The sequence below is a fragment of the Gymnoscopelus microlampas genome, assembly GCF_963454915.1.
Source record: "Gymnoscopelus microlampas genome assembly, chromosome: 21".
NCBI lineage: Eukaryota > Metazoa > Chordata > Actinopteri > Myctophiformes > Myctophidae > Gymnoscopelus > Gymnoscopelus microlampas.
Window position 1 is genome coordinate 21,706,016 of NC_139958.1, and position 24,106 is coordinate 21,730,121.

At 40.7% G+C, this 24,106-nt stretch overlaps 1 protein-coding gene across 1 annotated transcript; it reads left to right on the forward strand.

Annotated features, from left to right (window-relative positions):
* The first annotated feature begins 257 nt into the window (after positions 1–257).
* Positions 258–21,301, forward strand: LOC311037754 (nuclear pore complex protein Nup155-like). Its single transcript, XM_084047040.1, has 33 exons — positions 258–405; positions 1,856–2,022; positions 2,399–2,536; positions 2,709–2,805; positions 2,918–2,988; positions 3,076–3,168; positions 3,316–3,579; positions 3,668–3,741; positions 4,186–4,277; positions 4,379–4,476; positions 4,584–4,751; positions 4,843–4,943; positions 5,034–5,204; positions 6,624–6,734; positions 6,836–6,930; positions 7,341–7,426; positions 7,511–7,652; positions 7,817–7,883; positions 8,035–8,150; positions 8,920–9,023; positions 9,470–9,603; positions 10,421–10,612; positions 11,495–11,633; positions 12,550–12,685; positions 12,786–12,939; positions 13,812–14,074; positions 14,432–14,561; positions 15,140–15,253; positions 15,901–16,021; positions 17,216–17,326; positions 18,124–18,260; positions 18,536–18,642; positions 19,186–21,301. Exons 2-33 carry the CDS (start codon positions 1,881–1,883, stop codon positions 19,322–19,324), a joined length of 4,107 nt encoding a protein of 1,368 aa, XP_083903166.1. The 5' UTR covers positions 258–405; positions 1,856–1,880; the 3' UTR covers positions 19,325–21,301.
* Positions 21,302–24,106: the final 2,805 nt, after the last annotated feature.

Below are 24,106 nucleotides of genomic sequence, written 5' to 3' on the forward strand. Positions count from 1 at the left end.
AATACTCCGATAAAGTAAAAGTACTTCAAAATTGTACTTAAGTACAGTACTTGAGTAAATGTACTTACTGTAGTTACTTTACACCACTGTTGAAAACGGCATATTAAACCTGAACACCCTTATTTCTTTGTACAACAGTATTGGTGTTCCTTCTGTGACCGGTAGGAGGCAGCAGTACCACATGCCAGTGGTGCGTCTATCCTCACCGGAAATACGTCACCTGCTCATCCTCTGTCATCTTTCAACTGTGCTGTGGTGAAGTGCATGAGGTTGTTGGCGGGCTGCTAGTCTGAGCTGGTTGTTTATTTCTAGACAATATTAATTTTCATATTCATATTGGTGTCCTGGAAAAACCGACTCTACAGCCACATCGGCGAGAAACACGCGACATATTTTTTAATACAGGTACTCAGGTTTATTTTCAAACATTTCAATAATACTTCAACTAACTACATGCTAACTAGCATATAGCTAGCGTTTCGGTTTAGTAATGTTGTTAATGTTGTTGTTAATTAATGGTCCTTCTTGTACAACTAACCCACTCGAGTTACTTAGTTTAGTCACTTGTCTGTCAGTTTTTGCAACGGCATCCTGGTGTTTTATGTCAAGGGAAGACGTTGGTAATATTATCTGATAGTTAACCACTGTCAACCTTAGCTCCAATCGGAACCTCACCCTCCGCTGTATAGCTCCGAGGGCTACATAGCGGAGGGAGAGGTACTATATGGGGCTATGTCAACCTGAGCGAAAAGTGTCAATGAATAGCGGAAATGGCAGATCTATACAAGCTCTGCTCACAACAGTCACATCGCAATTGTGGGCTTGTAGATCACACATTTTTAGCCTGGTCAACACTTGGAGTTGCATATTGTTGATGTCAGGCAGAAACCTTGTATCTCCATATTTAAACTTTTTATGTTTTAGTTTTTTCCCTAAATTGATTCCCTGCTTCATCATACAAGAGTGTTGCACAAAATGAGTGAAAATAGAAGATCTACAAGCTCATCACACGTTGTGAGCCTATAGATTTATTTTCACTATTTAACTTTTAAAATAATAAAAAGGAACGATTTTTAGACATGCATTTCTAGCCATATAATGGCTGTGCTATTACATACATTTCATATATTCCAGATACACGGCCATAGATCCCCCATCATGCCCTCTCAGGTAGGGAGATTCATTGATGCGCTGTGTGTGTACTCACCCAATAATTCATTGCTGCGACTAAGAGTCAGATATTGTCCTCCAGTTTCATATACATTTGAAAGTTGTGGCAGAAAACGTGTTTAATAGAAATAACTCTACTTTTCCACCAGCTTCACACACATAACATTCTCTGCCCACGACAGGACCCGAAATGATTGCAGGACTGAACAAATGCAAACGATGAATTACCCCGCACCAATCGCAACACACATGTCAATTGTATGCCCCATACCTACAGTATGTGCTCACCAAAGGAAGTTTTCATTTGTTCATTGTGTGCAGCTCGTGGAAAAGTGGAGATATTTTACTAAACACACGTTTTCTGCCACAACTTTCAAATGGATATGAAACTAGAGGGCAATATCTGACTCAAATTCACAGCAATTAATTATTGGGTGAGTGCAGGCAGAGCCACATCTTTAAATGCTGCCACAATTAATGTGCTACCCGGGAGGGCATGGGAGTGATCTATGGCTGTATCTCTGGAATACATGAAATGTATGCAATATCAGTCATTCTAGGGCTAATATACGTTTCCACCCGACAGCGACGATATGGTGTATGTATGACTTTTGCTGCTGTTTAAACAAACTTTGACATATAGAGCTTAAGTGGATTAACATCTACTTTCATGTGTCTCATACAGTGGTGGTGGTGGTAGCATCGTCATCATGCCGTCCAGCGTTGGACCCAGCAGCCCAGCTGCTGCGCTCGCCGAGGCGCTGGAGAGCTCTGGTCGGCTCATTGACCGACACCTGCAAGAGGACCGCTGCTTTCCTGATCTGTCAGAGCTGCTGTCGGTTCCCTCTCACAGTAAGTGATGACATTTCATGCACAGTTGAACGGATCACCCCAGTTTGATATGCATAGACTACTGAGTTCCGTTTGATACAACTCTTTTCTTTGAGACTTTAATCTACGCCATAACTCCATTAATTTAACTTAAATAGTTGTACGCTCTCTGAGTTACAAACCCACAAGGGTCCATTTGGTTCCTACTAGCATCCATTTAGTTTCCCCATGAAACCTCCTCAAGGACCCATAGGAGTCCCTAGACTCCACGTTGAGAACCAATGCATTGGAAGTATTAATAACACTTCGTGGTCAATTCTGTTGCTGTAGCCTGCATCAGTGAATATGACAATAATTAACATTGCGTGTTGCTGTTATTTTGTTCCTTTCCTTGCAGATATGCCATCACTCTCTGGAATGTCAGAGATGGACTATCCCCTCCAGGGCGCGGGGCTACTTAGTGTTCCAAACCTCCCAGAGCTTAGTGCAGTCCGCAGAGTACCCTTACCTCCTGAACTGGTGGAGCAATTCAGTCGTATCCTTTTGTCAAAATAAACTAATTGGCTTGTGCATTGACACCTGCCATACATACACAAATGTATACTCGTGTTTCTCTTTTGTTTTAGTTTAGTTTTTTTTGTTAGATTTCCTCTCATACAAAATGATGTGCCCAATTTATTTGCATTGATCTTAACTAAGCTTTATAGATATGCAGTGTAATTGCATGATGGGAGTCTTTCCTGAGATAAGTCGAGCGTGGCTCACCATAGACAATGACATCTTCATGTGGAACTATGAAGATGGGTGCGTACTGCGTACATTTCAATTTTAAGCAGTTGCCTTGTTGAACCATTATAGAGACCTGTAAGGGATATAACATTTTTATGTATTGACATTTTGAACATTTTCTTTGCAGTGGTGATGTGGCATATTTTGATGGGCTCATTGAAACCATCCTGTCAGTGGGTCTCGTGAAACCAAAGCCAGGTAGACATGACACTTCACCTTAAGCCACTAAAATTGGATCATGTATTCTTTTGGAGTCCCCATTAAGATTTCCTTTTTTCTTCTCAGGGATTTTCCAGCCTAACATCCACTATCTCTTAGTGCTAGCCACTCCAGTGGATGTGGTTATCCTTGGACTCAGTTTCCCTAAAGGCCATACAGGTGAGAAGTCCCACAACCAGACCTGTGCACCGAAATATTAGTTATTTTGTGTGATGTTGTTGATGCGGTTAGTTTACCCACAGTGTCCTCTTAGCCCATGTACCTACTGCATTGGAGTGTCCAGACCTTTCTCAATTTCTCTTATAGGGTTGAATGACAGCATGTCTGGTGGGATGCAACTGCTGCCGGACCCACTCTACTCCATACCGACAGACAATACCCACATCCTGGCCATTGCCTCCACAGACCACGGACGCATCTTCATGGCAGGCAAGGACGGCTGCCTGTATGAGATCGCATACCAGGCCGAGGCAGGCTGGTTTAGCCAGCGATGCCAAAAAATCAACCACTCCAAAAGCAGCCTATCCTTTCTTGTTCCCTCCATGGTCCAGTTCTGGTTCTCAGAAGATGGTAAGGAAAGCAATTCAAATGATGAGGGAAATGTCTCTGGTCCAATACAACTTTTTATAATGCAGACACATGCTGTTATGTTCAACAGACCCCATTATGCAGATAGCCATTGACAACTCCCGCAACACACTCTTCACACGCTCAGAGAAAGGAGTCCTACAGGTGAATTTATTGGATGTTGTGTCAGTATTTAAACTGCTAACGTGTCTCCAGCTCCATTTGGAACCTCTCCCTCCGCTATATAGCTCTGAGATGAGGTGCCACTGTACCGGCAGTGGTAGAATCCGTCCAAACGGTCTGTGGACCACCTTTTTTGCCACATCATATCCAAAAAGTAAAGGTAGTCCCCGAAACCTACAGATGTTTGAGGATTTAGCGGAAAAAAAACCTGCCGATGCTTATTTAGTCGGCAGGTGCCAGTAAGTGGCTACAATGGGACCTCATCTCTGAGCTATATAGCGGAGGGAGAGGTTCCAAACGGGGCTAACGAGTCTCTTGTGGAATTTAAGTGTATCAGAAATTTGTATTTGTTACTCCTGATCTTAAAATTCTTGAAAGGATTCATCCTTTACCTTTTGGTTAAGTTGATGTTTGTTTGTATTTCAGGTATATGACCTAGGTGCTGATGGCATGGGCATGAGTCGTGTGGCATGTATGTCACAGAGTTACATTGTGGGTGCAGCTGGAAACATTGCCAGGTAAGTCGAGGTTTGTCAAGTAAGTGTAAACATATTTTTCCAGCATATGGCAGGAAGTTGGATATCTGTTCAACCCTTTTTCATGTCTTCTCCAATTACAGGACAATTGATCGTTCTGTCTTCAAACCTATTGTCCAGATCTCTGTGATTGACAGATCTGAGTCTTCAGACTGTCACCTGCTTGCCATTACTCATGCAGGTAAGGAAAACTAGTGATTGTTAATTTCACAATCTTAAAAATGTTGTTGATGTGTAATTTTGTATGATTGACATACTAATACCTTTTATTTATAAAAATGTTTTCAGGAGTGCGTCTCTACTTTAGCACCACACAATTTACCCCGCCACAAATGAAGCATATTGCTGCGAGACCCAGCCTTCTTGCCTTGGTGCATGTCCGTCTTCCACCGGGGTTTTCTGCATCTTCAACCCTGCAGAAGCCTGCAAAGGTCCACAAGGCTCTGCATAGCAAAGGTATTACACTGTCTTTGCTCTTATCTCCTGTTGAATACAAGTCAAGTGGTCACATCTGACTGTAATACATTGCTTTTTTTTATCCTTGAAGGAGTTCTACTAATGGCTGCATCTGAGACAGAGGATAGCGACATCCTGTGGTGCATCAATCACGACTCTTTCCCCTTCAAGAAACCCCTGATGGAGACGCAGGTAGAAGCTTATGTGTGATGCAGTACACTCATTTTGCATTTATGTGCCATGGGATGTTCTTAATGTTCTATCAATTGTATTGTGTTGTAGATGATGTCCAATGTAGACGGTCATTCCTGGGCACTCTGCGCTATTAATGAGGAGAGGCCCACCAAGGGCTCCACTCCGCTGAACAAAGACCTGGTCCCCATTACGGACTCACCTGTGGTTGTTGAACAACACAATATCGCTCCACAAAGATTTGTCCTTCTGTCTGCTAAGGTCAGTATGCAATACTTTTACTTGAAATGTGTGTTCAGTAGAGCCATAGTAATAATAGTGATGTACTACAGAATGCAGTTATACTTTTTATAAGGCTTTATGTTTGGATCAAATAGTTCAGGTGACTATCACATAGACACTGTAGTTTGTAATTTCTGTAGCTATGGCAAGGTTTGTTTCTGGAGCTTAGGAATACTTCTGCCTCACCTATCAGTCCAAATGTGGTTATTTGAGACTGAACATATGTTGAGAACTGTCAAATTCTCATTAATCTCATTAGTACAACTATGAGTTTTTTTTTTTTAAATGAGGCTTTATTATATATTTGAAGTGAATATGCCCCCATCACAAATTGAGTGAATAATCATACAAAGATGCAACTATGGAATTCACACTACAGTTTACATGTAAAGTAAAATGGGCTGTGACAAACTACTATTAACACGTTTGTGTCTATCACTGTCCCGGCATTGTGAATGGACATTAAAGAAATCATTCCACCTAGGCTTACAGTGGCAACTGTGAGCTGTAAGCTACAGTAATAGAAAAACAAGTAATACTCCTTTGGGTGCATCTGGCATAGTACACTTTCTGTCACTTAAAACAGTTAATCGTATTTTTGTTGCTGACATATTTCTTGCTGGATCAACGCTATTTTCTCTTCTAGAACACTTCGTGACAAATATACTGTATGTTTTTTATTTATTAATGACGCCTTTAGTTTGAAATCTGCTGTGCTGAAGTCAAATGCTTACAATTGTCTTGACATGACACAAATGTTGTGGATTATTTATGATTTCTTGTCGGACCTCTTTTGTTGAAAGTTGATGGATGACACTTTATCGCGTGGTAGGCTTCCTGCTTGATAGCTGTCAGTTTCCCATCAGTTATTACTGGGTGGGAGGGGCCGCACCAGTGAGGTTCTTTCACAACTCTCATACACAGCTGGCAGACAGACATTCAAGGGAGACGTACCCATGATTATTTGTACTAGTTGTGTAGCTCGATAAAAATTCTCTCTGCTTTGACAATGTCTGCGATTGCCGATTCACATGCATCCCATAAGCCAGAGGGAGAGTTTTAATTGCCTAGTTAGTAGCAGGATGCTTCTCCCATAGCTAGGAAGTTCAATTGCGCTGCAATTATACATGGGGTAAAAAATACATGAAAAATATTCAGGAATTTAGGTCCTTGGACTACTGTCTGCTTGCACAACAAATATGACAATGAATCGGCCTAGTAGTTTGCAAGATCAGCTGCAGAAGGTCACACACACACACAAACAGACGGGCGAATGCATGATCTCCTTCTTGCAGAGATAAAGATTTGCACATTTCTTTGTCTGTCTGTCTGTTTGAAGCAGTTGATTAAAGTTATTGCCATAATTCGCCTAAACGTATATTATTTCCTGTACTGTAGGGTAGTCACATCTTCCATAAGCTACGTCCGGTTGACCAGCTGCGCCACCTCTTGGTTAGCGGTGCTGGAGGAGAAGGTGAAGAAATTGAACGATTCTTCAAGCTGCACAGGGTAAGATTTTGTACATCATCAGATTATACACAAACAAATGTGCACATGTGCATCACACTTTATTCAAGTATCATACGCTTGATTCTTCGCTCTGTTTTCAGGAGGAGCAAGCATGTGCCACAGCTTTGATCCTGGCTTGTTCTAATGCTGCTTGTGACAGAGAAGTTTCAGTGTGGGCCACCAGAGCCTTCTTCAGGTCAGTGTTGTTTACTCTCCCATGCAGTTGCCTCCACAGATGGGATTATAAAATGCAGTGAATACAAAATGCTCTGCATGTAAGAAAATGTGGATAGAACAGTGATGTTTTAATAAATGTCATTAATAAATATTGTGCCTAAGCCTTAATTTTTAGCTACTTGGCAAGAAAGCATCACCTTGGTTGGTAATTCCAAGTGGTTATTGGTAATGTTAACTTACAACAGAACAATAGTAGATAGTTGAAACGCCCTCTAGTGGACAGAAGGTACACAACAACCTATGCTATAGCCTAAGACTAAGTATGCCCAATAGGCATTGTGGATATTATGTACCTATCATGTACATCATAATATACTAAATTTGGGCATTAAAAATCTAATACCTTGAACTTTTTCATTGCTTTATTAGATATGGAGGAGAAGCACAGATGAGATTCCCTTCAGCCATCACATCTCCAAGCAATGTTGGACCCATGTTTAGCTCTCCTTTACCAGGTAAATATCTCAACCCTGGTATGATCAGTATTTCATAATTACTTTTTTGTAACCCTCTAAGCCGTTATCTCATTCTTTCCGTAGGTGTTTTACCAATGACGCCTTTTGTGGCTGCGACCCCCATACCCTCTGGTGCTGCCCCTATTGCTTCGATGTCAGCTGGCCCTGAGGTGGTCTTCTCAGGAAAACACAATGGCATCAGCATCTACTTCACCCGTATTCTGGGGTCAGTTGTGTAACTGAACTGCAATGTCTGCACTGATTTGGCACATTGGCATAAATTAAATATGGTATCTGGGTCATAATTTACTAGTGCTCTTCACTTCATCTTTGTTGGAACCATTAGTGCTGGTGTATGTTCACAATGCAGATGCTGATTAATTTTTACAGGAGTATCTGGGATGGGAGCCTTGCTGTTGAGAAGACAATTAACAAAGGGAATCAGACTATGACTATTGTAAGTACCATAATAATGTGTCGATCGACATTTGTATAGCCCTTAATCACATTTATGTTCTCAAAGTTAAATTGCAGTGTTGTCCAAGATTTTAACAATGGTGGTAATGGTTGCAAATCAATGTTTTGTTCCCCCTCTCTTCCTTTGCCAGCTGGAGAGCAGTGTTGGCCCTTGTGGTCTGGAGTCAGTCCTTCTGGAGTTAAAGGGTCTGCAGGAATTTCTTGATAAGAACTCCCAGTTCAGCCCCTCAGCTTTGGGAGCAGCCAGGTAACGGAGTTCATGAGGACGTTTTATGCATGCAAGGCTATATAATGATAATAATAATATCTCAAATTTATATAGCGCTTTTCTGAGTACCCAAAGACGCTTTACATGGGGGTTGGGGGCATGAGAAAACAACAAATAAAAACAACTTTAATAGGGGAAAAAACACTAAGACTAAGGAATAAAAACAGTGGAAAGAAGATATAAAGCTACTCTCTGTAAAATGCTAGTCTGTCCTTAGTGTGCTACTCATTGTGTTGCATTTTAATTTGATACAGTTTTGTTTCTTAATGATATAATCCTTTGAGAAAAAGGTTTCCAATGTAGCTTTGTTGTCAGCTTGTGGTCTGAGAACCAGTAGTAGATACACCAGGAATGTAAACAAAGATTATGCAAAACAAAAAGGTTTTCGCTAAGCTCCTATTCTAAAATGTGTGCAGTACACCCACGGACACCCATGGCTACTTTTACTTACTTTTATAATAATTTCTCTGAGAAATCTGAAACCAAGCAAAGGGGATATCTGCACAAACCACACTTTTGTCAGTATAATTTCACTGCACTACATGTGATTATCAGTATGTGGGATCTACCACACGCCAGTAGGAAAAGAGAAATGCTGTCCACACACTTAAAGCAACATTCCATTTAATAGGCTTAGCTTTCAGTCAATAGGCTGATTTAGCATTTAATGGAAATGCACGTACAGCATCTCTCCTGTCCTATTTTTCTACTGGGTTTTGTGGGTAACATGTTTTCTGTTGGCTGACAGTTTCAGCTCCCCTGCCAACCTGCAACAGAGGCTGCTGGGTTTCATGCGCCCTGATGGAGCCAGCTCACAGCAAGTACAGCAGGAGCTCCAGAGGAAATTTCACAGTGAGTGATGGGCATCATACATTGCAGTATGTTGTGTGTGTGTGTGTGTGTGTGTGTGAGGGGGGGGGGGTTGCATCTGCCATACTGCAGTGGTGATCTGATCTCCCACATTCTATCCTGACCTGCACTACTGAAACTACTCAATGGTAGTTTCTGTGGATGTACGAACAAAATACTTACGTTGTCTCTTTTTTCATCTGTGGTTCATCTTCTCTTTCTCTCTCTCTATCAATCGCTCACTGGCCCTTTGTCATAATGTGTATAAAAATAAATGTGGACTGACAGAAGTTTATCTCCAGTGTGTGATGCATGGTTGTATAGCTAAGGTACAGCCTGATAAGGGTTATTTTACTTTTACCCACAACCTTTCGTTATTTGATTCTGTCTTTCTATCTCTTTCTGTCTCTGTCTGTCTGTCTGTCTGTGTGTGTCTCTATCATATTCAGCGGAGGCACAGGTCTATGAGAAAATGTCCCTGCAGGGTATCCAGCAGCTGGTTCATCGTTCTTGTCAGACACTGGCCCTTTGGAAGCTTCTCTGTGACCATCAGTTCAGCCTCATTATCTCAGAGCTCCCCAAGGTATTACATGTTCTCACTCGGACACACGTATGTTCACTTAACTGCAGGATGAGTGGAGTACACGTACATACCCTCTTTTTTGGTGTTCATGCCCTGGCTTAGCTTGGAGTGTAAATCCTCATATTTATACATCCAAGAAATTTGCATAAAATGTGAGCCCTGGTGTGTGTGTGTGTGTGTGTACACTAGGTCTGTCGCAGTTAGGGATTTTCTCAACACTGCAGTTTTCAGTATAACTGACACTGTTTTTGTGCCTATGACTTGATTTTGGCTTATCCTCCTTTAGGAAACTGAAATGAACGTGTGATGAAGCAGTCTGCCGAGTCACTTGTCACGCACTGCGCTCCCTCTCTGAGGATCTGCGTCAATGAATCTCATCATTGCATTGTCATAATTTCTGTGTACAATTTATTTTTAGTTTCTTATGATTTTTTGCAGAAAGCTCGGACCGAATCAAGACAATGAAATATATTAACGTGAATTTGCACGGAATTTGGAAAATTGTGGGAGATTATAATAAAATGTATGAACATGTTAAGAAGTAGACATCATTTCTCCTTAGTGAAGAATCATGGCCTTTTCTTGCAAGTGTGAGTGAGTGTACCACATGCACATTAACAAACAGGGTTTACAGCTAAATTCACAGCAGAACTGAATCTAAATTAATGTTATGAATAGAAATGCCTGTGCAGTAAGTGTCATCGACAGCATTGGCTGGAAACTGAATGACTCTTGGCGCTGTCCCTCAAAGACAACCAGTGGAGGAGAGGAGGCTTGAGTTCGTTCTTAAATGTTGTGTGTTTGTGTGTTTTTGTAGGAGTTCCAGGAGCAGATGAAGGGAGTGAGTTTTAAGGATGTGGTGATTCGGGGTAAAGAGCTTACAGGAGCTCTCATCACAGCGCTTATTAACGTTTACATCAAAGACAGTGCCTCCGTGGATGCAGTCAGTAATCACCTCAGGGATATCTGTCCCTTACTGTACAGCAGTGATGACAGCGTGTGCTCTAAGGTAAGTACACGTCTCCATACCCAGGGGACACAGTCAGACACATTAGCACACATACTGTATGCTTTAACTTCATGACAGTCACTGGTTTTTCAAGTGTCCATTTTTATCACCCTTATTAAATACAGGGTTCTTGCAGTCAAGGGAAAAAAGTGCAAATTTTGGTTCCGTTTTGGAAAGGTCGTGGAAATCTGTCTTAAAACATTCACTGCCAGGGGTTTTATAAAACAGGCTGTAGCTTCTGCCAGCATTTTTAAGCATTCTGACTAATCTTTAAAGAACCACAGAATATTTATCTCCGCTATGATCGATCTCCTGATGGTTGCTAATCACGGAGGGTTTCACTGTGCTTCCATGAAAAAAGAAAATATGTCATCGCGACCCCCCGTTCGCGTGTTATACGCCGTTGAAAATAGCATGTTTCGCCAAAAATACATTAGTAAAACACAGGAGCTGAGATACAGAATATTTCCCAAATACTTTAACCAGGAAGTGAATGGAGCTGTAAATCTTTGGATCACGTTATCTCCTGGTTCTGTGTGAAAAACTGAGAAATGACAGAGATCGAGAGGCTACTGTACGCATACACACTACCCATCACCTGATAGCAGGATCTCCATCAAGATAGAGAGCAATCACAAGGATGACACTAAGCCTAAAAGTTGTTCATGCTGGCATTGATTTCACTGGAAAGTTGCAAGCTCTGAGCTGTGTAAACCCCCGCCACCCACTCACACCGTACCCTGGCGATCGTTTGGATCGTCTATCACCGATTTTTGAGTGGCCATGAATCACAATATGAAAATAGAGGGGATCGCCCAAGCCTAGTACAGTATGAACCCTGTAAACTCTGGTTTCCATTTCCTCTTGCTCCCTCCTTCACAGGCTAATGAGTTGCTGCAGTGCTCTCGGCAGATTCAGAACAAGGCAGATAAAGAGAGAACCCTAAGAGAGTCACTACGACTGTACCAGCAGATCAGCCACCACACAGACCTGCCCCTGGTCTGTTCTCAGTACAGGCAGGGTAGGAAAACAAACACACACACACACACACACACACACACACACACACACACACACACACACACACACCACTGCTATTTTAGCTCATGTGCTGTAATTGGTATGTATAATAATCATGCTCCTTCTAATCTAGATCCGTCTATCTTGTAAGCTTGTATTTATTGGTTCAATGCCTCTTTTGTATTATCTTGGCTACTGCAACACTTGAGGGAGATTTCACTTTATAACACTTCAGGGATAATTTCCCCCTCTCACGCTTTCGTGTGCACCCCAGACAGTTTTTAAGTTGCTTGCTTCAATATTTGATATTCAATTGAGCAAAACCCCCCAATCCATTACATGCCAACACCAAACTCCACGTTGCTCTCATTAAACACACAGCCCTGCTTCTCATGACTGATATTATCCTTCTAATGAATGTATGTATCTATTTATTTTAAATGTCCGTTAGAAACTCGGCCTGCACAAGAATCGCTCTCACATGATCAGCCTGCAAATTAGCCGGCTCTTTCTCCCTCTTCCTGTGTATCCCGGACTCTAATTTATAGGGCACAACAATGCCATGATCAAAAACATAATGTCCCTTGTAATCACGGCATCTTTCCACATCAGAAGACACACGATTATATACATCTACTGCATTAGTAAAGGAAAGCAACAAAACAGTGTAAAGTATTAGGATGGTTAAATAACTATTCGAAAAATGATGGTCGACGTTCATTAGAAGGAAAATATCAGTCATGAGAAGCTGGGACCTGTGTTTACAATGAGTCTAACATGGAGTCGGATGTTGCACAGGAAAATCAAGTATCAAACACAAATATCTAAATACTGAAGCAAGCATCCTGGAGTGTACAGGTGTGAAAATGACCCCAGAAGTGAAATTCCCCTTTAAATCTTCCCCCAAATTCCCTCAGTCCGTTTCTACGAGGGAGTCCTGGAGTTGTGCCTCACAGCAGCAGACAAGAAGGATCCCCAACGTCTGGGACCCCACTTCTATAAGAACGGGGAGCCAGAGGAGGACAGAGCTGGACAGATGGCATGCCAGGAAAGGTAACACGGCAAACAGTTGAATAATTAGCTTTGTATTAACTATGACACTTATAGTAGCGGATTGCTACTATTAACCCTTTTTTCTCTCTCGCTCTCTTAGATTGTCATGTTATAAATGCATCACAGATACCATGCAGGAACTAGTGAACCAGAGCAAGGCTGCCCCTCAGTCTCCTAGTGTCCCCAAGCAGCCTGGACCACCAGTTCTGACATCTGACCCCAATATGCTGAGTAACGAGGATGCCACTGCCCATGTGAGTACAAAAAAAGAAAAGAAAAAATGAAATGTATGTCTGGCTAAAATGGAGCAGGAGCTACAGTATATACACATGGTTTATGTTATGCCTTATTTTGCACATTTGTATACACTTACACTCTGCCATCGGTGTGTGCACTCTCCCTTTTAATGTGTTATGTGCCACAACACTTTTTTTTAAAATGTTGTGGCATAGTATTTTTTGAGTACCTCGCGTTCATGCATTTCACCGATTGTACCTGTATGAGTAGTGACAAATAAACCTTTGTTCTTGAGCTTTTTCTTCTTGGGACATAAAATCAAAGTCTAGTCTTCCTGGGATCCATATTCACAAAAATAATAATTAAGATAAGTTAGCTTTGTTGCTGCTACAAAGCTAACTTAAGCTAAAGCCATCAGTTGGTTAGCTAGTGGATATGTTCTGAATCTTTGACATTGACCCTAAAGCCCCCTTCACGTGACAAGTATCAGGCACCCAGTGTACTGTGGAGTCCTACACATAATAAGCGATAACTTGATTGGGAGTAGAGAGAGTGGGAGAATAAACAAAGACACCACCTATACTGGTACCATTAGAGCAGTACATGATGTACCTTGTTTTAAATGCTACTAGCCCCATCTGAATTCTGATATTGCATCGTTACTTTATGAGGTTGTGGTATTATAGTAATGTTGTGTTTTAGAGTTCTGGGAACTCAGGGACACATAAATACGTTTCTTTTGATCAGATTTTCATCTCGCTGCTCATCTCTTCTTGCCCACATTGTAAAAAGAAAAGCGTGTACAAATGGAACACTCTTGAGAGTTACAGAAATTCTGGCGTAATAGATCCGCATGAATAATGTATCCCATAATGTTTTGTTTTTGTAGTTTGAACAGATGCTAGGTCTGGCCCAGAGGTCTCAGGATGAGCTGTTTCACATAGCCCTCTACAACTGGCTGATCCAGGCTGACCTTACTGATAAGCTGCTGGAGGTAAACTCTCCATTCCTGGAGGAACACCTGATGCACATGATAAAGCAAGACCTTGTGAGTAAGGTGCGCAACATGGACCTCTTGTGGCGTTACTACGAGAAGAGCCGCAGCTTTGGAAAGGCAGCCCATGTGCTGGCACGCCTTGCCGACATGTACAGGTTTGGCACAGTCTCATATGTTAACCACTTAAACTGAATACTTAATTGACCAGGTTCTCTGGCCCCCGTCCTTTTTTTACACTAAATATTTTCTCCAAAAATCTACAAGCGCACAACACATCGAGTTCATGAGCTTTGTAGCGAGCTTGTTGTGAGATTGTAGATCTATTTTTGGTGAAGAGAACTGGTTTAGAGGGAAAAGGAGTGGACCAAGTGTGACCCCTGGGGGACCCCGGTCAATGGAGTAAGTAGGGTTTAAGTGGGTAATGCTTGAAAGCAGAAATTGTGTAAAATATAACGTAAAGCCCAGGAAAGGTGAATTTATTTGCTTGTATGTTTCTCTGTGTTACCGTGCAGCACTGAGATCTCCCTGCAGCAGCGGTTAGAGTACATTTCTAGAGCCATCCTGTCTGCCAAGAGCTCCTCCTGCATCATCGCCCAGGGGGCTGATGGAGAGTTCCTTCATGAGCTTGAAGAAAAGATGGAGGTATGCAGGGGCACATAGAGACCACACTACTGGACATCTACACCAGTGGTTCCCAAATTATGTCATGTCAATATGTATTTTGTAACCTAACTATTTGTGTAGTTAAAATGTTTCAAACATATTTAGTTTTTAAACATTTTTCAAGATAAAAAAAACAAAAAAACAAACAGCTCTCTACAAGCTCACAGTGCGTCGCATCACGGCACATTGTGAGTTTGTCATCGACTATTTGACAATAGCCAATGTATATTGGGTTAAAGTTGTTAAACTGATACCGATAATTGATACTATTAACCCAAGGACACCTGGGAGTCCCCAAACCCCACTTCTGAGAACCACTGATCTAAACATCCGCAGACTGTGAAATTAAACATCAGCATTTGTTCAAGACGGCGCGGGTAAAGTTCCTTTTAAACTTGGGCAAGGTTTCAGCGTGATCTGAGATTATCTCTGGACATAGACGGATAGACAGACAGACCCTCTTCTAGACAGCTAAACTCCTGCAGAGCCACACCGTAAATAAGTCTTTGTTCAAGACAGTAACTGGTAGTCTGTTCCATTATGTTCCCTGTTCCTAGGTGGTGCGTATCCAAGTACAGATCCAGGACACATTGTCCAGACAGTATTCCCAACATCCCTCAGTGAAGAATGCCATTTCACAGTTGGACTCAGAACTTCTGGATATCACTAAGGTGAGGTGACACATGGATTGAAAGAGTAAAAAATAAACGTATGCATGCACTATATATGAAGTCTGTCTTTCATGGACCTTTTGTATCCATCTTTATGTGTACCTTATTTTACCGTACCTGTTACCTTAATGTATCTTGGTTGCTTGTTACTACACAATACAAATGTATTTATGCTAATATTTGATCAATAGGGAGGGATACAGGTCCAGTGGACACCTAAACCTTGTGGGCACCTCAACGTTAAATTGGCAGTTTTTTCCTAAATGTCAAAAAAATACATATAATGTAATAATAATTAATTATCAGACCTTCATCATCAGACATTATCAACTTCTTGTTTATCCCCAAAATGACTGGATATCACAGGTTTTGTAGCATCGGTAGAAATATTGTGCCTTCTAAATGTCTTAAAAAAAATCTTACCGTAAATGTATATTTGGCCCCTCATTTGTAAAATAAATGTAGATATAAAATGAAAACGTATAATTTACATTTTTAATTTATGAAAAATATTTTAAGAAAATGGTGTCCTCAGGGGCCCACTGTTCCGGTTACCAATATAAATAAGTCTAGTGCTGTGTATTCCTTAATAACCTTTTTCAAATGAGGAAATGGTCATAAACATTATACTGTGTTCTTCGTTGTAGCTCTATGGAGAGTTTGCTGACCATTTTAAGTTGTCAGAGTGCAAGCTGGCCATCATTCATTGTGCTGGACACTCGGACCCAATTCTAGTGCACTCACTGTGGCAGGAGATCATGGAGAAAGGCATGTATAATCTCTTAAAGTGCGCTTTCGCCGATTTTGTTTTGTGAATCTCATTATTCTGTTGCCAAGTCATTTTATTTAGGCATAGGCTTTGGGAAGAAGAACTCTGTATTCCTTGATGATTGACATATTTGACTGTATGGAGACAACGCCAGCCACCATCTACAGTAGCGTCACTTGCAGTCTGTGATAAATGCCCCTTGATAGTGTGACGTTCAGTTAATCCACATTCAGTTATTCCACCTCTGAACTCCTTTGGCTGAATCTGCCAACCATTCCAGGATATATCCCGAACATTACATTTATAATTCAAGTCAGTGGGCATTCCGCAGTATATGTGGAGAGCCGCGTTTCTATTTTCTGCTCGGATCCAGTCTAGAGGTCCGCCTACTGTATCCGGCAATTTGCAAACACATACAGGCTTGCACACAGACTGTTTCTGTATCCTCTCTAAACTGGCTGGCTAGCAAAGTGCAGAGTGAGTAACTGTGAGCCAGGAAAAAAATAAGCAAAAGATAAAATAAATATGTGTGTGTGTCAAACTAACCTTTGTATGTTCAGGGCCAGCCCTAACTCATACCTACAGTATCTATCTATACCTAAATAAAGTGTCATTTCTATGCTATTTTGTAAAGCACGACTGATATAAATGGTGCATTTATATAGTGCTTTTATCCAAAGCGCTTTACATAGATTTTGCATTACATCCACCCATTCACACACACATTCACACACCGATGGCAGAGGAAACCATGTAAGGCACCAACCTACTCATCGGGAACAATTAGGGGTTCAGCGTCTTGCTCAAGGACACTTCGACACTAACTCTGGTATATATCTGTCATATCTGCCGTCATTTGACTGTATCGGCATTGACATTTATGCTGCCTATTCTTCGGGGCACATTGCCTGCGACGTGTGTTGTACATTGTAAGCTTGCAGATAGGCTATTTTTGAAAAGAGATTTAAATAAAGTTCAGTTTGTGTATTTTATTTGTTTGCTTGTTCATTCAATTAAAGTTAAATGTTGTTTTCATATGTTCTCAAATCTAAGTTTTTCAAATTGATGTTTTTTAAATTATTTGTAATCTGTGGTCTAGCACTGTCCACAACTTTGAGCGGCATCGGACCCCAGAATCTGGCATCGGTCCGGCTCTGCATCATGTGTCATCATGTGCGTATCCTGTGTTTCAGAGCTGGCTGACAGTGTAGCCATGAGTCCTGCAGACAGAATGAGGGCCCTCAATTTAAAACTGGTGTCGCTAGGAAAGATCTATGCTGGAACTCCCAGATACTTTCCTCTTGGTAAGTATTCATACACAATCACACACCTAGTTTTGGCTAGTTTGAGTTGCATCTAATAAAGATCTGCTTTAAGTCTTCTGTGTTACCTATGGGACTGAAAATGAATTGGGACTTCAGAATCATTTTAGCTAGAAAGAATTTCCAAATATTCGTTCTAAATTAATTGCCAACATAATTGGTCCAAAGATTAAGCAGCACTGTTATCCTGTGTATGTAAATCCAGGAAATGCCATCTGGTGAAAGTTGCATTATAGTTGATAATCTCTGCATGTAAAATCATATTTTTTCAGTGAGTGTTATTTACACCAACACTGTTCTCGTGAAATAGTTTTTCACGTAGACGTGAAGCATTTATAAAGATCACTATGTCCATTTATATTAGCCAAATGGGACGACTACCCCAGGCAGTTACTCCCACACAACACTTAACTAAAACACCCACATGCTGCCAGCAGCAGATTAACATGATAGTGGATTGAAAGTGAATACACTTCTTATCAGCTTCGTGTGCACATATGATGACATATGGCACATATGATGATCATATATTTGGCAATAAAGTGGCAAAGTTGCATTCCCATTACTTGGTGATACTTCAGGCCACAACCAAACTTGATCTCTTGCAATACATTTGTGTTGCTTCAAAGTAGCAGTGTTAGATCCCATTGCTCCATCATGTTTTTATTTAAATTATATTTTCAGTGGTGAGACCTGTCTGCTGTAGTAAACATGTCACTATGGTATGTCTCTATTTCTATACTGTACATTGCCAACAATTACCTGTCTGTGTTCCTTAGAATTCCTAGTGAAGTTTTTGGAGCAAGAGGTGTGTAAGCTGCACTGGGACGTGGGCTTTGTCACACACACCATGCAGGAGATTGGAGTACAGTTGCCTCGCCTCCTGGAAGTCTATGACCAACTCTCCAAAACACGGGTACATCTGTCAAATAATCAGTCATTAAATAGTATTAGATTATAGGGCTGGGCGCTATGGACACAATCACATATCACAATAACTTTGTCCAAATACCTCAATATTATGACGATATCCTATTTTGACAAAAACAATATTTGTTTACTTATTAGCATATACTGTAACAAGACAATATCTAGTCTCATATCACAATATTGACATAACATTGATCTATTGCCCAGCCTTACATTAAATTGTCTCATGTGGCATCATCATCTCTGACCCTTCATTTGTAGGATCCCTGTTGGCAACGCCTTAAGAAGCCCCTCCACCTGATTGAGTGTATCCATGTGCTTCTCTCAGGATATGTGGATGACCCCAGTACAGTACCCACATATGACAGGTACTCATCACTCTCAAAATGGCCAAAAACCTACAGGAGGAGATTAAAGGCCACCTACATTACATGGCAGACGGGAAATCACTTCCCATCTAAAAGAATTAGTCATGATTACTCATTTGGCTGCTAATGTGTTAAAAGAAGCTGTAGTTCTAATTCTCCTTTTTTTTAAAAGAAGGCATAACCAGTTAAAGAGAGAGTTGCTGCTTTACCATCATGTGTTTGAAACAAGTTATGTTTATAACGGTCTCCATTTGAGGAGTGTTATGTTCTCATCAAATAGATCCCACAGCTCCCTAATTGCCATGGATTTTCTTTCCTTTTTCCTCTTTTTCCTCTAACTTGGTTAATAACCACTTTCAGTGATGTTGTTAGCTGCGCGTCTCAGAGGCATATTATTCCAAAAGAATGCATTGAACTTAATATCGATGTGTCTGGGAGACGCACAATGTTATATCCCAAAACAAACATCTACCGTCAAATCACCATTTAGTTCAACAAAGTCATGTTGCCAATGTCCTAATTGATTGACTTATTCTATTGCAGACGGCGATTCACCAATGTGTGTCTTGACAACATCTGTGGTTACCTGGTGGAGCTGCAGGGTCTCAGCCCAAACTCTGCCTTGCAACAAAACATTGGCAACTTCAAATCCTTGCAGGCCAAGCTGGAGAAACTTCACTGAGGTTCTGTGCAACTATGAATACACCATCAAGGACAAATGATAGACCACTGGAGCGTACACAGTTGGCATACATTAAACAGAACATTAACCACAATAAAAATCCAACCCATTCCCATCCCATGTCACACACATTGTCAATCGGTGTTCATTATATACCGTAAGTGCACGGTTCCCTTTCACAGAGGTTCCTGGTATTCAATAGACTCTTGTTATGAGAACTGGTGTTAATGGCTGTTTTGCAGTTAATCTCTAAATTGAGTCATTCTGCATTCAATGTGCTTAACAGCTGTTCAGCTTTTGAGAAATATTGTGCCTCAATACACCCTGAACACGTTGACATAACAAGAAAAGCACAAAGTTAAAACCCCATTTTTTTTTGTACCGTGAAACCGCGATTATATCTCATTCAGCCACTACTAACGGGGCTGCTGTTGAGCACGTTGAATGCAAAAAGGCTCATTGTCAAGTCGAGACCCCATAGCCCAGATGGACGGTCCGTTGGGCAGGGACGCCATAATGGACTAGTTGATTGTTTGCTGTGTCTCCAACCAGTTAGATATTACAGTATACAAGCATAAACATTATTCAACCCTTAGATGTAAAATATATTGTTTGGGCAGACCAGAGAATTTTACAATTAGGAATAAGTCTAAAAAGTTAATATAGACTTACTAGGAAATGAGACACGCTTTGGTGCAGAACAATGGGTCCAAGCATCAGTCTATATTCATCCAAAACACAGTATTCTTTTCCTCATTGTTCACGTTGTTGTAAAGCAATATTATACATTTATGATAATAGCTGCACTGTTCAGTTTGTGTTTGCCAGCGGCCATAGTCATTGGCATAGTCACAGATGACTCCAGATCCCATAGTCTGGATGGTTGGACGCTCATGCCGTGGTTGATTGGTTGGTTGTCGGGAAGACATTGGGAAGATTGATTACCATATTTTACAGCATATTGCGATATGTAATATTAAATTGCATATAGTCATGGACGCTTGGCTTTACAATGCAGTAATATGCAACAAGCTAGTTGGAAAATCATATCCCCATCTTTTTCTCCCCCAAAACAGGCTTTTTTTCTTCAGCCTCTTTTTCTGGCTGTGATAAGTGGCTGTCAGAATACACTACAGTAAAATCTCCTGTCAGACCTCACTGGTGTTGGGTTTGGCTGCTGTAGTGGACACGTTTTGTAACTTATTTGTGTATACATTTATTGTACGTCTAATCACTGCAATGATATTTCTTAGAAAGAATGATACTGCTGGCTGGAAGTAGCTTTTTTTCCCCCCAGACATTGGTGATTGTAAAAGACAGACAATTGCAAATGTATTTGACACTTTCAGAGATAAATATAGAATTGAGAATTTAAACTAATTGTACTTGATATTTGGATTTAAAGTTAAATATTCAAATATTATTGACAAAGAAACTGTATACTTTTTTCCTGACTCAGTTTAATTTGTTCTGCTTACTCAAGATTGCCTCTGTTCTTCCACGTTTATCTGATCACATTGATACCTTCATTTTGTTGAGCTTAGTAGGCTCTGTGCATAACTGTAGTTAGTCCCTGGTTTCCAGAAGGTGGTATACCCGTTTCCTGTAGATTTTTCTCTAGCTTTGTTCCATTGGCTCTGCAGCAGATTTTAACTGGAAAAATAAATAAATCTGCTGCTAAGCCAATGAAACCGAAGCTATGGGAAAATGAACCTAAGCAGGTATGCCACCTTCTCGAAACTCAGGACAGTTATGCACAGCCTATTAACTGGTGCTTTTGTGATCAAGTGTTTTCAGAGAGAAAATATAAACTAAATTCAGTTGTTACATATGGTGCTTTTCAAATTGTATACAGAGAACTTTGGTCAGCAGTGATTGTTTTTTTAATTAAATGCTTTTTTTTACAAAGACATTTTTGGCATTGTTTTTACTTTATCAATGTGTATTAAAAACAAACAAAATTAATTATAAAACCTACCTCACTGTGTTCATTCAAATCTGTCCGTGTAAATAGCGAGTCAGCCGGTCAGCTGTGAACAAAATTTGTATCCAGTCACAGACAAAGCACTATTTTGCATTTTTTCCCCAAATGCTTATCAACAGGAAGCATATTTTCTGTGTTCATAATTGTACTTAATATCCTTGGTGTTTGTTGATGTAATTTTGTTTAATTGAAGATAATTATTAATAGTCTTCAGGGCTGCTTTATCTCATCCCTACATTGCAGTAATTGCTTGCTGAGGGGCTCCTCTCTAATTATTCAGGCACAAAAGTAGAGGATATGATGTTTCATGTTTGGTCTTCTGTAAAGTAAGCAAAGCTATTTGGATTTGAAGGTCCTGAGTAATTTTGTGGAAAATGTTCAGAAAGATTTAAGTGGTTACAGAAAAAATATAATGCCGTCATAGATACCAGCCCATCACTACTTTGATATACAGTGATAATTAATATTTGAGTACACAGCAGCTGCAGTATACGTATATTGTTGGCCATCTGAATGCTTGAATTGATGAGCAAAAGTAGAACGAGGGGAAGCTTAATTTCATGATGACTATCGGGGTGTATGGGGTCACAGACTATCAAGTTTATTAACATAATCCTGCTTAAGTGAACAATAAAAGCTTTTTCTTCTGCGAGAACGACCCCATGCAGAAATATGTAAGAGATGATGCAGGTATAGGAGGCTGCAGCAATATACTGATTGAAGCTAGCCACCTCCACTATTAATGATGAAGTGTGGATAGTGTTGGTGATGCATAAAATAAGATGAGTCAGCCAATAGACCAGGAACACACTGGCTACAGCCACCACACGCTTGGCCGGCTGGCCGCCCTCACTTGCATACTTGAACTGGGCTTAGCTGGACGCTGACTGACTGTTTGAACTGTCAAAGCAGAATCTGAATGGGGCACTCATAACACAATGAGACAGACAAGAATTCAGTTTCCAAAATTTGGTGGGTTGTACAACTCTGTTCTCTGCATTACAGTAGCTTCAGTGCATGGGGTATGGGAGGTACTATGACCCGAGTCATGCCTTGTAAGTTTGCTTGGTAACTGGATCAGGATAGAGATCTATGGTTCCCAACCTTTTTTTGAGCTCTGGACCACCAGCATATTTTCCAGTCCTCAAGGACCACCACACCACACCTCCCCACAGCAATAGTATATAACAAGGAAAAACAGTAATTTTATTATGTATTAATATTTATAGTATACTGACCTGATGAAGACCCTGTGAGATCGAAACGTTGCTATAATAGTAGTAATAGTAGTAATTCCTTTACCTAAAACTGCTGTGCGGACCCTATCTCCTTTCATATTTATTCATATTTAACATTAATTATCTTAACTAGCACAACTAACTACTGTATAGATATCAAGCCCTTAAAAGTAATTATTTCATTTTAGTGCCCCCCCCCCCCCCCCCCACAAAAAATGTTACATTTGATGGACTAATAAAATATTATTTCAACATATTTTTAATACATTTAAGAAATGTACAATAGATATTTATTTTAACATTTTCCCATGGACCACCTGCAATTATGCCATGGACCACTAGCTGTCCATGGCCCACTGGTTGAGAGACAGTGTATGTATACAGTCTCTGTTGCTCTCATTCACACGCTCTATGACAAAGAAATAATGTGGAATATTGAAGATCACAGCCACAGCCAGCAGGATGTTGCTGCTCAAGTCCTTATTAGTACAAAGAAAGTGACTCACATCACTCCAGATAGATCTTTACACTGGCTCCCTGTTCAATTAAATCAAAGCTAAAATACATTTCTGATTGCTGCTGCTTTTTAATCATTTCTTCTGCACTGTAGACTAATTATACTGTTTTAAATCTCCTTTTATGTTTCTTTTTGCGCTCACTTGTGCTCTGCGTCTTAATGTCTTGATGCTTAATGGTTTGTGTAAAGCTCTTTGGGATTGCCTTGTTGAAATGTGCTATACATACAAATAAACTTGCCTTACCAGACACTAAGCAGGGCACCAGGAGTCCATGTACAAGTCTGCACCCCCACCACTCTTCAGGAACCACAGGTTCTGGCACCAGATTCTGGTGCCAGAACCTGTGGTTCCTGAAGAGTGGTTTCTCTAGGCTCTTCATCAGTGTTCTGGTGACCAGAACACTGATGAAGAGCCTAGAGAAAACACACTCAAAGGATCACTGCGTTTCTTCCAGGAAGTCAACCAGTTGTGTGTTGTGATGATGTTGGAAACAGACATATTTTGGAAGAGGACTTCATTGGTGTGGAGTCAAGTGGAGAACTTGGGCTGATCGAGGGATGAAACATGAAACTGATGGCCAGCCATTTGTTAACCTATGACAGAAACATTGAGTGCTCTTAGATTCTTTTTTTCTTTTTTTTAAACATCTGTTTATTGTAGTTTTTTTCCTCTCACACAGGTATTTTTCAGATATTAGACAAAAACAACCTAAAACAAGAAACAAAACAGAGGCATACATAACAGAACAACAACATACACAACTTAACTAAACAAAACGACATACAAGCAACATGAGGCTGATGATGGCACACACCCAGAGGGCAAAACGAACAACATCACAATCTACTATAATATAAAGGCATACAACAGGTACTACCCCAGGGGGCAACACAACACTATATTCACTCAATTCATCTCATTGAGCAGCCCAAGAGTAGGTGCCCAGATCTTCTGAAATAGGGGCTCCCTATCAGAAAGGGTGAACCTTATCCTCTCCAGGTGCAACACTCCTCCCAGCTCCTTTAGCTACATATTGATTGTC